General features: G+C 38.4%; 1 protein-coding gene and 1 non-coding gene across 3 annotated transcripts in view; one reads left to right on the top strand and one right to left on the bottom strand.

The window, feature by feature from the left end:
- POC5 (POC5 centriolar protein) overlaps window positions 1-12,947 on the bottom strand; it is a 46,205-nt gene that overhangs the window by 18,770 nt on the left and 14,488 nt on the right. Inside the window, exons 4-7 of one of the 2 annotated variants that reach the window (XM_066236916.1) lie at window positions 12,808-12,897; window positions 8,750-8,955; window positions 7,074-7,250; window positions 4,649-4,753 (exon numbers count right to left, since the gene is read on the bottom strand). In XM_066236916.1, the coding sequence (XP_066093013.1) occupies window positions 4,649-4,753; window positions 7,074-7,250; window positions 8,750-8,955; window positions 12,808-12,897 (578 nt within the window). The remainder of the gene's footprint in view (window positions 1-4,648; window positions 4,754-7,073; window positions 7,251-8,749; window positions 8,956-12,807; window positions 12,898-12,947) is intronic. The other variant, XM_066236917.1, reaches the window with a different exon arrangement.
- On the top strand, window positions 5,083-5,190 carry LOC136309731 (U6 spliceosomal RNA). The gene has a single exon (XR_010726382.1). It is a non-coding gene; the product is annotated as a U6 spliceosomal RNA (small nuclear RNA).

Genomic DNA, 12,947 nt, shown 5'->3' with positions numbered 1-12,947 from the left:
TTTCTCATATGTGCCTTGACTGTGGGCCTTCAGCAGATCGAGTAACCCTTGCTTGAGCCAGCAACCTTGGGTCCAAGCTGGTGAGCTTTTGCTCAAACCAGATGAGCCCACGATCAAGCTGGCGACCTCGGGGTCTCAAACCTGGGTCCTCCGCATCCCAGTCTGACGCTCTATCCACTGCGCCACCACCTGGTCAGGCTCATTTTTCAATTTTCTTAAATTTGAAAAGCTATTCAAAGTGTGATGGCAGCCTCAACTATTTCAGCTAACATTTAAACAATTTATTCTCATTATGTAACTTGATAATTAACTTTAAAAATATGGTATAAATATCAGGTCTACTGGAAAGTTCTGTCCGTTTTTATCACAAGTTTCGACATGTAAGCACGTTTATTTGGTGCATGTGTGCCTACTTTTATCACTTAATGTATACATACTGACGTAGCAAATTAACTAAAACAAAGTTGATTCACATTAGTCTGTGTGAAGCGATAGTGTACCCATGGCTACTGATAAAGTTCATTTACGCCACTGTAATTTTTACGAATTTCAACAAGGAAGAAATGCTACAGAAGCATGTAGAAATTTATTGAAAGTGTTTGGTGAAGGTACAGTTTCTGATAGGACATGCAGAAGATGGTCCGAAAAATTTGAAACAGGTGATTTCGACCTTTCTGATAAGCCATGTTCTGGGCGACTATCTTTGATCGATGATGACGTTGTTAATACCATGTTGGAGCAAGATCCTTTTCTGACAACATCGGAGATCGCAGAAAGGCTTAATTCAGCTCAGCAAACCATTTTGGACCATATTCGGAAGATAGGATTGGTGTGGAAATATTCAAGATGGGTGCCACATGAATTAAGTCAGAAGAATTTGGATGATAGAGTCATCATATGCATATCTTTGCTTGCTCGGAACAAAATCGAGCCCTTCTTGAACCAGATGATAACTGGGGATGAAAAGTGGATTATCTACGAAAACATCGTAAGGAAAAGGGCATATTGTGAACCCAGAAAACCTAGCCCTTCCACCTCTAAACCAAATTTGACTCTGAATAAGAGAATGTTGTGTATATGGTGGGACATTCGAGGACCAATACATTATGAGCTTTTAAAACCGAACGAAAAGCTCAATTCGGAGAAGTATTGTCAGCAACTGGATAATTTAAAGACAGACAGCAGTCCAAGAAAAGAGGCTGGCGATGTTCAATAGGAAGAACATCATACTACATCATGACAATGCCAGGCCACGTGCTGCTTTGGGGACTCGTCAAAAAATTGCAGAACTAAAAAAAAAAAAAAAAAAGTGCAGAACTAGGCTGGGAAATTCTATCGCATCCACCATATTTCCCGGACTTAGCACCCTCCGACTATCACTTGTTTTTGTCCTTACAAAATTTTTTGAAGGGCAAAAAATTCAAAAATGAAGCACTGGTTCAATTTTTCACATCAAAAGATAAAACATTTTTCAAAAATGGGATATATATACAAATTGCCCTCACGCTGGCAAGAAATCATTAATAATAATGGCAATTATATTATTTAATAAAGGTTATTGATGGTAAGAAAAATTTGTATTTTGTTTTATTCCAAAAACAAACGGAACTTTCCAGCAGACTGTATACATACTCACTTTAAATAGCTCTTTTCAGTCTGATTAATGTAAATTTAATTTATTGGGATTAATAAAAAAATAGAAAGTACCAGAAAGTATGCTTAAAGGAAATATCCTATTCCATGATAGTAATACCTTTTCCTTAAGTATTAATCTCTTGGAACTAAATGCACAGAGATCATTCCATGGCTCACATAAGCATAACATGAAAAAGAATTTATCTTGAGTCTTTATACTCTGTCTTCTTTTTTTTGGTCAGATATTATTTAATATTTTGTCATTAATATTTTTTTGCACTCTTGTCTGGCTTCTTTTACTCAATTATTTTTTTTATCTTGTCATTCAATTCTGTTGCATACACATCACCCAAAGAAAGATTGTCCTCCGTCACCTTATATCTAGTTTTCTTTGTATCCCTCCCCCTCGCCCTCTCCCTCCTTCCCTCCCCCCATCCCCCGTAACCACCACACTTTTTTTTTTAAGGAAATCTTTTTTTTTTTTTTAAGCTTAGTTTTTTATTTTTATTTATTCATTTTAGAGAGGAGAGGGAGAGAGAGAGAGAGAGAGAGAGAGGACAGAGAGAGAGAAGGGGGGGAGGAGCTGGAAGCATCAACTCCCATATGTGCCTTGACCAGGCAAGCCCAGGGTTTCGAACCGGCGACCTCAGCATTTCCAGGTCGATGCTTTATCCACTGTGCCACCACAGGTCAGGCACCACCACACTCTTGTCCATGTCTCTTAGTCTCGTTTTTATGTCCCACCAATATATGGAATCCTGCAGTTCTTGTTTTCTTTCTGATTTACTTATTTCACTCCGTATGTTATCGAGATCCCACCATTTTGTTGTAAGTGATCCGATGTCATCATTTCTTATGGCTGAATAGTATACCATGGTGTATAAGTGCCACATCTTCTTTATCTAGTCTTCTTCTTCTTCTTCTTTTTTTTTTTTACAGTGATTAAAGCCTTTAAGCAAACTCTTGGCCAATACAGCAAGAATCCATAAAAGAGTAGTGCCCTTAACATGTTCACCAAGTCCAAGTTGGCTCCAACACCAAGCCAAATCCCTGAAAAATGCAACTCAACCCCAGTTCAGTCTGTTAGGAGCTGTCACAAGGAGGAGTAGTCCAGGAAAAGTCCACATCCAGGAAAAGTCCGCATGGCCCTGGAATTGTCACAATTCTATACTTTGCAGCTCATGTCCATATACTCTGTCTTCTTATAGGATATGTACTCATACTTTTCTATTTTTGATACAGTAATTTACTATTCTCTGTTTATATTTACTGATATATTGAGTCAGCTTTTATTTAATAAAAATAAGCAATGTTCAAATTTAAACTATGTACAAATTAAGGGTAATTTTTAAAAAGCTATACAGCCTGACCAGGCGGTAGTGCAGTGGATAGAGCATCAACCTGGGACGCTGAGAACCCAGGTTCAAAACCTCAAGATCACTGCTTTGAGCGTGGGATTGTAGACATGACCCCAAGGTCGTTGGCTTGAACAATGGTGTCACTGGCTCAGCTGGAGCCCCCTGGTTAAGGCACATATGAGAAAGCAAACAATAAACAACTAAAATACCACAACAAGTTGATACTTCTCATCTCCTTTCCTGTCTGTCTCTCTCTCTCACCAAAAATAAAATAAAAAGCTATACAGACATGGCTTTTAAAAATTTTTAACTCTAAGGTATGTCTACCCAACAAACATTTATAGTTTTATAATATAGTATTGCCTCTTTTGAAGAGTGTATTCAGGCATTTTAGAAGCAGAAACAATACAGGAAGCATATATGTGAAGATGGTAAATTCTTTCTCCACATCATAATCATGAGTTAAATTTGTTAAAGGGCTTCTATTTAGGTACAATCTTTATTAATCTACAGCAGTGGTTCTTAACCTATGGGTCACGACCCCGGTGGGGGTCGAACGACCAAAACACAGGGGTCGCCTAAAGCCATCGGAAAATACATAGGTGACACAGGTTGAGAACCGCTGATCTACAGTGTGTCTGTAAAGTCATGGTGCACTTTTGACCGGTCACAGGAAAGCAACAAAAGACGACAGAAATGTGAAATCTGCACCAAGTAAAAGGAAAACTCTCCCAGTTTCATACCTATTCAGTGCAGTTCGATGTAGCCTCACACACAGATTTTTTAGGGCTCCTTAGGTAGCTATCCCGTATAGCCTCTACAGACTCGTCACTGATGGCCTACCAGAACGGGGTTTCTCCACCAAGCTTCCGGTTTCCTTCAACTGCTTATCCTACCGAGTAATGTTATTCTTATGTGGTGGCGCTTCGTTATAAATGCGCCAATATTCACATTGCACTTTGGTCATGGATTTGAATTTAGCGAGCCACAGAACACACTAAACTTTCCTCTGTACCGTCCACATCTCAACTGGCACGGCCGTGGGCTGCTTCGCTGTATACACGGTGTTCTGTCATCATCTGCGCATGCGCACATGCTGCCACATCATCCTACAGAAACTGGGAGGGTTTTCCTTTTATTTGGTGCAGATTTCACATTTCTTTATTTTAATTGTTTTTTATTTATTCATTTTTTTTAGAGAGGAGGGAGAGAGAGACAGCGAGAGAGAAGGGGGGAGGAGCTGGAAGCATCAACTCCCATATGTGCCTTGACCAGGCAAGCCCAGGGTTTCAAACCGGCGACCTCAGCATTTCCAGGTCGATGCTTTATCCACTGCGCCACCACAGGTCAGACCTAGATTTCACATTTCTATTGTCTTTTGTTGCTTTCCTGTGACCGGTCAAAAGTGCACCATGACTTTATGGACACACTGTATTATGAAGTATGAAATGATATATCAATAGCTTTATAAAATATGAAGTATTTTCAGCCCAACTATACCAAAATAAATTTTTTAAAATTTCAGAGCAACATTAAATTATAAATATTAGAAAATCCTTCTTTTACTTTAACAAGAGTTCTAATATGTGATCCTAAACACTTTTGGAGTTCAGAAGTCTAATATTTGTCATTTGTCTTTTTGTTTTTATACTTACGTCCTGTCTGGATTTGACATGGCCAATCCGCCAGTGGAAGAATGTTCTCATCAACTCTATTCTTTCCTTTTGCTTGCCTATGGCATGAGTCAAGCTTGAAATCACCTATAAACAGCAATTAAGCCAAGTATTGTGATGTTACAATAACAGCAGTTGGCAGGTGTTTTTTCTTATATATCAGAAATGCTAGAGAATACCTATGGATCACTACACTATATTCATCCAGTTAATCTCATTATCTTTACAACAACTAAAACCCTCCCAACATGTATACACTACATATCAGTGAATAAAGGGAAACAAGAGGAAAGAAATCTCATTGTGTGTATCTTGGTAATCACCAAAAAAATTTATGTACATGAAATTAATACAGGGTGTGGCAAAAGGTTTGCAGTTGTTTCTATGGACAAAAATACATTAATTAAAAAATATGAGTGCTTGCTTTGGCAGCACATATACTAAAAATTGGAACGATACAGAGAAGACTAGCATGGCCACTGCGCAAGGATGACACACAAATTCGTGAAGCGTTCCATATTTTAAAAGAAAAAAAAATGAGACTAAACCCTGTGTTTCACGTACTCACAAGTGTAAACCTACTTTTGTCCAACCTCAGTGGTCATTGGCATGTATTTCAAGGAAAACAAACATATTGAAAGTTTTGCTACATATAGTAAACTCTTTATTGATTAGAATTGAGGGAAGAGATCAGATTTTAAGTTTCTAGTCCCTAAATACCTTTATTTATTTAGTTTTTTTTTTGTATTTTTCCGAAGCTGGAAACGAGGAGAGACAGTCAGACAGACTCTCGCATGCGCCCCACCGGGATCCACCCAGCACGCCCACCAGGGGGCGACGCTCTGCCCCTCCGGGGCGTCGCTCTGTTGCGACCAGAGCCACTCTAGCGCCTAGGGCAGAGGTCAAGGAGCCATCCCCAGCGCCCGGGCCATCTTTGCTCCAATGGAGCCTCAGCTGCGGGAGGGGAAGAAAGAGACAGAGAGGAAGGAGAGGGGGAGGGGTGGAGAAGCAGATGGGCACTTCTCCTGTGTGCCCTGGCCGGGAATCGAACCCGGGACTTCTGCACGCCAGGCCGACGCTCTACCACTGAGCCAACCGGCCAGGGCCCTAAATACCTTTAGTACTATGGATTAGAAGTTTCTCAGTAAGTGTTTAATGATTTTCTTTTGGGCTGAACAAACTCATAAAAGCAAATAATTGTTATACTTTGATGTACTTCTTCAGTGATATTATAACTATTCTTAAAAAACAAATAAAAAGCCTAAGCAGGCTTTTAAATCCTAACATAATACTCTTTCTTATAAAGAACCGAGTAACTGAAATATACTGCTCACAAAAATTAGGGGATATTTCAAAATGAATATGAAGTTGTAAAATATCCCCTAATTTTTGTGAGCAGTATATATAACTAAAAAAGGCCACATTACAAAGAGATTTTATAAATTGGGCACATTTACTGAGAGACACTTATTCTGGTTCTTCAAATAATTTTCAAAAGTAGAAAAGGGCTCACATTCTAATATTTTTAATATTCTTTCTTAAGCTATTCGCTTTGTTTTCAAAAATTGGACATCTATGTACATTTCTTTCTGTGTATGATACTTTAAAATTTTAAAAAATTAAACTCAAAATATTTAAAAACCTTAGGATAAGTTTTGAGGGTAATAAAGAAAATGACTGGTATTAATATCTATTGTTTCAAAAAAGTAAACTATGAAAAATATCCTATATTACACCATGCAATACCAAAAGAAATGTAGATTTTCAAAAAAACTTCATAATCTTTATCTAGTTAATTAAAACATCTGCATCAGACAGGCAGCTGAAGTGTTTGCTGTGAGTCTTGCTGCTCTGAAAGCCATCATCCTCTTAGGGGCAGCCACAGATTTGCTGCCCATCAGCTTTGCTCAAGCTGTGTCTGGAGGCACAAAATTAGTACATACCTGAACCTTACTCTCAAGTTCTTAACAGAAAGTGAAATAAAGTGAAACAGATGTTCTCTGTTTATCAATAAAAGAAGAAAAGGCTTCATCAGTGAATAAAGACACACCACAGATAGAATGTGAGATACTTAAAATGATCCCTAAAAGGATGGCTTAAAATGTGGATAACGCTGGTTCCCTAATGTTCTCTTAAGGACAATTAGAAAGAAAAATCTAGTGTTCCCACATTTAGCATATACTTTTAAAACTTTAAGCACACTGAAGTTGATCTCAAAGATAAAATGGCATGACCATCACATGTTTAATAGGAAGAATAAATCCTGTATCTATGCACCTATTTTTCTACTAGTTTCCAAAGTAATCTTCCCTTTGTATCTTGCATGATCTAAAAAATCTCTTCCTGGTATTTATTATCTAGCAATAAATTTACTGACTCTCAGTTAAAGAAATATAAAAAAGAACACCTCGTCTTTTCTCCCAATGGAGATTTCATAGGCTTTCTGCAGCTCTTTCAAGCTGTTGATCTGGTCGCACAGTTGTTTTAAATGTGCTGCATGTTTTTCTTTCTCTTTTTTCATTTCCATATGGTGCCAGTCAATAAAATTTAGTCTCCATTTAGTTAGTTCAGATATGACGTTTGTCTGAAAAGTAAACATAGTGATAACTAAGCAGTTTGTTCCTTAATAGTGCTTCTTAAAAAATCAGAACAAGCAATCAACATGACACTTACCTAAAAAATCACTAATGAAAATGTTTACAAGTTCAACAGTCACAGCTTCTCTTAGTTCACATTCATCATAAGAAAGATATGAATATTTTTTTCCTATTTTAAGTTACTCTGTATGAAATCTTGTCATTAAAAATATTTCAGGTCTCACTAATAAACAGGTTCTTTGTTTATTCAAAGATTTAAAGGTCCATATTAAGATGGATCTGGAAAAAAGAAATATAAGCCTATGCCCTAAGCTGAGCTATTGGACTGGGAAATAATTTAGATAGAGGTGGATAGTGGGAACCACTGGAGTTGATACTTACTTTCCCCAAATCATTTATCACAATGACCACCTTAACAAATTGCTAAGTCTGATCCCTTTTCACCCTACTGATGGGCATAAGTAAAAAGACCAAGCGATGTTATCAAAAATTAGATAACAATATGGTTAACTGAACATAAAACAATTTAAATGGTTGGCACTCCAGTTCATTTATACCATTAGAAGTATGAAACCTGTTCCATGTGGAAAATGGTAGAAAAAAAACAATATGAGATGTTGTCTGGAATTTATGGTTCAAATAACAGAGAAACACAGATGCTACAGAACTCTGATGACCATAATGTCTCCATGAATGTGAATACTCAGCTTTGTTTTCTCAAATCGTGTTTCAGAAGAATGATTTTCTCAACTTTATTTTAAATAGCAAAAGCCCCCCATCATTTCTAGAGTACTTTGTTTTACTTAAAGGCCACAAACATCATCAAAATAACAATCAATTTTTATAGATACATCAATTATACGTTGTGGTTTCTCTAAAGCTGGCTATAAAATAAATATACGTTGCAAAAATTGGAGTTTGTATTTCATATAAAAGGAGACATTTTCATTAGTCATAGCTATGATGTAGTAAGAGTTTATTGTGTGTTTAAGTCACAAACAGGGTCTTTCAAAACACCTGAGAAATTCAGAATGTTCAGAGCTGTTTCAGCAACAATTTAAAACCTTGCTATTGGCCCTGGCTGGTTGGCTCAGTGATAGAGTGTCCGCCTGGCATGTGGAAGTCCTGGGTTCGATTCCTGGTCAGGGCACACAAAAGAAGCACCCATCTGCTTCTCCAGCCTTCCCCCTCTACTTTCTCTCTATTTCTCTCTTCCCCTCCCATGGCCAAGGCTCCACTGGAGCAATGTTGGCCTGGGCACTGAGGACGGCTCCATGGCCTCTGCCTCAGGCACTAGAATGGCTCCGGTTGCAACAGAGCAATGCCCCAGATGGGCAGAGCATTGCTCCCTAGTGGACATGCCGGGTGGATCCCAGTTGGGTGCATGCGAGTGTCTGTCTCTCTGCCTGCCTTCACCTCACTGAATTAAAAAAAAAAAAGAAAAGAATATAGTGGAATTAAGAACTGTATACTAATTCAACAATACCTTCAGACCTGAACTCCAAAGATCCAGCACATTTTCCACCTTCTGGAGGTTTTCCTGAGAAACAAGAAAATCGCTTACAGCTATTCCGTGGACACCTGCATGGCTAGAATGAGACCCTGGTGAGGAAGAGTCACCTAAAAGATCTGAACTGAAAAAATCCATGACCCGGTGACAAGACTTCTTTGGTGATGACACTGGTGACAACCCTAGAATTAAAAAAAAAGTTGTACTGGTCAAGGAAAATTGAAAACAACCCAAACTGGTAAGGACTTATACTGAAGGCTAGAAGATGTCAGTTACTAAAGAGGCTGAGAAAAATGCAGAGAAATAACCTTTTAGTGTACTCTGGCTATTTTTAATTTCAGTATTGTCCCTGACTTAGGACTAAGCAGCATGAGATGCCTCCTATTTCAAATGATGCTTCATATTTCTGAGTCCAACCTGAACTGGAACTATCATCATTTGTATTGCCATATCAACAATATCTGAGTGCTTTATATGTTTCTGTAATAAAAATGTAAGAATTAGCTCCCATAATACATGTTACCCTAAGAAATAGGTATTATTACCTCCATTTTACTTAATAAAGAAACGGAGGTCAGAAAGTGTAAAATAGGTGGCGTAGTGAATAGTGTTGGACTAGGACACGGAGGACCCAGGTTCGAAACCCCCGAGGTCGACAGCTTGAGCCCAAGGTCGCTGGCTTGAGCAAGGGGTCACTCGGTTTGCTGTAGCCCCTGGTAAAGGCACATAAGAGAAAGCAATCAATAAGGTGCCGAAGGAAGAATTGATGCTTCTCATCTCTCTCCCTTCCTGTCTGTCCTTATCTGTCCCCCCCCTCTCTGACACACACACACACACACAAGGGTTAAATAATTGACCAAGTTCAGAGGCGTTGTATATAGGTCATTATTCTTACATAAAACACTGAGATAGGTTTTTTGTTTTTTTCTTGTGGCAGAGACAGAAAGAGTCAGAGATGGGGACAGACAGACAGGAAGGGAGAGATGAGAAACATCAATTCTTTGTTGTGGCTCCTTAGTTGTTCATTGATTGATTTCTTGTATGTGCCTGGACCGGGGGGCTCCAGCAGACCGAGTGACCCCTTGCTCGAGCCAGCAACCTTGGGTCCAAGCTGGTGAGCTTTGCTCAAACCAGATGAGCTGCGCTCAAGCTGGCAACCTTGGGGTCTCGAACCTGGGTCCCCCACATCCCAGTCTGATGCTCTATCCACTGTGCCACCGCCTGGTCAGGCCTGAGATAGGTTTTAACACTACTAAAATTTAACACTGTAAGTAGAAAAGAGACTAGTAATTTAGTTTATCAGGTACTCAACTGTAAGGCATTCTGTCTCACCCTCCCATATAGGTGAGAAGTACAGACACACTCCCATCTTCTGGGGAGGAGGGATTGAGGGTGAAAGGCAGAGCCAGAAAGAGAACTGGTACCTATCTTTAAAAAGTACAAAATAGAAGTTACTATTTTATCATACATATATGTTGGAATTAGAGACTAAGGGCTTTTCTTTCTTCCTTACCAAATGACTCAAAGATAAATTTACAATAGGACTTGTTACTTAAAAGTAAATCTTTGCAAAAGAAAAAGTCATTCTTTAATATATGTTTTTTGTTTGTTTGTTTTTGTATTTTTCTGAAGTGTGGGGGGGCAGAGAGACAGACACCACCATGCGCTGGACCGGGATCCACCTGGCATGCCCACCAAGGGGTGATGCTCTGTCCATCCTGGGCATTGCTCCGTTGCAACCAGAGCCATTCTAGCACCTGAGGCGGAGGCATGGAGCCATTCTCAGTGCCCAGGCCAACGTTGCTCCAATGGAGCCTTGGCTGCGCGAGGGAAAGAGAGAGACAGAGAGAAAAGAGAGGGGAAAGGGTGGAGAAGCAGATGGGTGCTTCTCCTTTGTGCCCTGGCCGGAAAGGACTTCCAAACCCAGGACTTCCACACACCAGGTTGATGCTCTACCACTGAGTTAGCTGGCCAGGGACCCTTATATGTTTTGCATAAAAATACACATCAACAGATGGTCAAGCTAGTGACACTATGAAACTACTTATATATTCTGAAGATGGTTTAGGAACTTAAAAATAAAGCAGAATGCAAAGTACTTGAATAGTCTCCTAGTCTATTTTATTATATTTTACCAACTAGATTTGCACTCATGGAAAAAGCAATAGTTTCTGCTTTTCTTTCTTTTTCTTTTTTTAAAATATATTCACACTTAAAAAAAAATAAAATCATGTTAATTAAGAACTTGGGCTTTTTCCAAAAACATCCTTAAGTGACCTGTGAAAATGATTCACTCTTCACTTGACCCAGAAAACCCCACAAAATCATGCAAATCAAGATGCTGAAATCTTTTTTTTTTTGTTTAAGGTGACATAGTGAGACAACTCCCACATGTTCCCAGACTGGGATCCACCCAGCAACCCATCTGGAGCAGATGCTCAAGTACTGAGCTATTTTTAGTGCCTGAAGCTGTTGAACTCCAGGCTCTGACAGAGATATCCTGAGTGCCCAAGGTCATGCTCAACCAATTGAGCCACTGGCTGTGGGAAGGAAAGAGGGAAAGAAGGAGACAGAGGCGGGGAGAAGCAGATGGTCACTTCTCCCGTGTATCCTGACCAGAAACCAACCCCAGGACATCCTTATGCCTGGCTGACACTCTATCCACTGAGCCATGGGCCAGGGCCAAGATGTTCAAATCTTTGAGTTCACTTTAAGAACACTCAAAAACTGTCTAGACCATCAAGGGCACACATATCCAAAAGTCACCAAGAATCTAAAGGATGTGACTTTACAGAAGCAATGTATGCCATTCGTCATTACAATGGTGGACTTGGTCAAATAGTGGGGACTGACACAGGATTGGTGGCCCCAAAATGAGTGCTAAATTTTTGCTGCACATGCTTAAAAATACAGAGAAATGTTTGACATAAGAGTTTACCTATAGATTCTTTCTGGTCATTGAGTACCTCTAGGTGAACAAAGCTCCCAAGAGGAGGTGCAGAACTTACAGAGCTCATGGCAGATTAACCCATGCATGAGCTCTCCTTGCCATGTTGAGATGTTCCTTACTAAAAAAGAGCAGATTGTTCCTAAACTAGAAGAGGAGGCTGCACAGAAGAAAAAGATAGCCCAGAAGAAACTGAAGAAACAAAATCTATGGCCTGAAAATAAATTCACCATAAAATAAATGCTAATAAAAGTGAAAGGCAAAACAAAAAACAAAAATACCTTGGAAGGTCCCTCAGAGATCACATTGCCTAAGCCTTCTAATTATAAGTAAGGAAATTAAAGGACAGAGCATTTTCTATATGTTGGCTTAAATGGCACCTTACTTAAATAACACTGAATCACACAGTATGAAAAGTATTCTATTTTTATTATATTAATTAGTCTATGTCAAAGAAAAAGTTTCAATCTGATGCTAGTATGCTTTTTAAAACCTCTGCAACATTTGCTTATCTCTCAACAAATATCAGAACTCAACAAAGAAAAAAAAGACTTCAGGCTGAATACAACACCACCAACAGTATTCAACCAAACTTTAATAACTTTGGTTTAGTTGCATTTCTTTTTTCCATTGCTTTCTATTTGTAACAAGTGTAAGTGTATATTAGTTTTATGCACTTACAGAAAACTTCCTTTTAACCAGAAATAACATGTAAACTTTTCTTTTAAAATAAATTTAAGCTAAAAATGTACAGAAATGCCTAGAAATTGGAAAATGATGTATTGTTTAAAAAAAATTTAAATCGACAAAATTACCTAATATCCCATGGAATCTTTAAAAATATTTGCTCTCTAACATAGCAGATTTAGGAAAGGTTATCATACATAATACATAAACCTGTTTGTCTTAATTGTACTATGTTGTATCTCATGAAATTATTTTAAGTAGTATTACTTAATAAATTAGCAACAATAGCATTTTAAAATCCTACCAATAATATGCTAAAATTATTATTACTATATAGACAACATTCATTAATCCACAAAGTTTTACATAATAAAAACAAGCTAAGGAAAAAAAATCATACCTTCTGTCTTTGAATGACCTGCAATATTTAAATCACAATCACATCCTTTTCCAACTTCCATCCTTGTTTCTCTTTCTACAGGGCTATTTCCTATTAAAAAGGAAATAGTTTTTTTTTTTTAAATTAAACCAAAGCACTCT

This window comes from Saccopteryx bilineata, chromosome 6, assembly GCF_036850765.1.
Source record: "Saccopteryx bilineata isolate mSacBil1 chromosome 6, mSacBil1_pri_phased_curated, whole genome shotgun sequence".
In the NCBI taxonomy this organism is placed as follows: domain Eukaryota; kingdom Metazoa; phylum Chordata; class Mammalia; order Chiroptera; family Emballonuridae; genus Saccopteryx; species Saccopteryx bilineata.
Note: the sequence above shows the minus strand (reverse complement) of the source record. Positions and strands in the feature narration are given on the sequence as shown.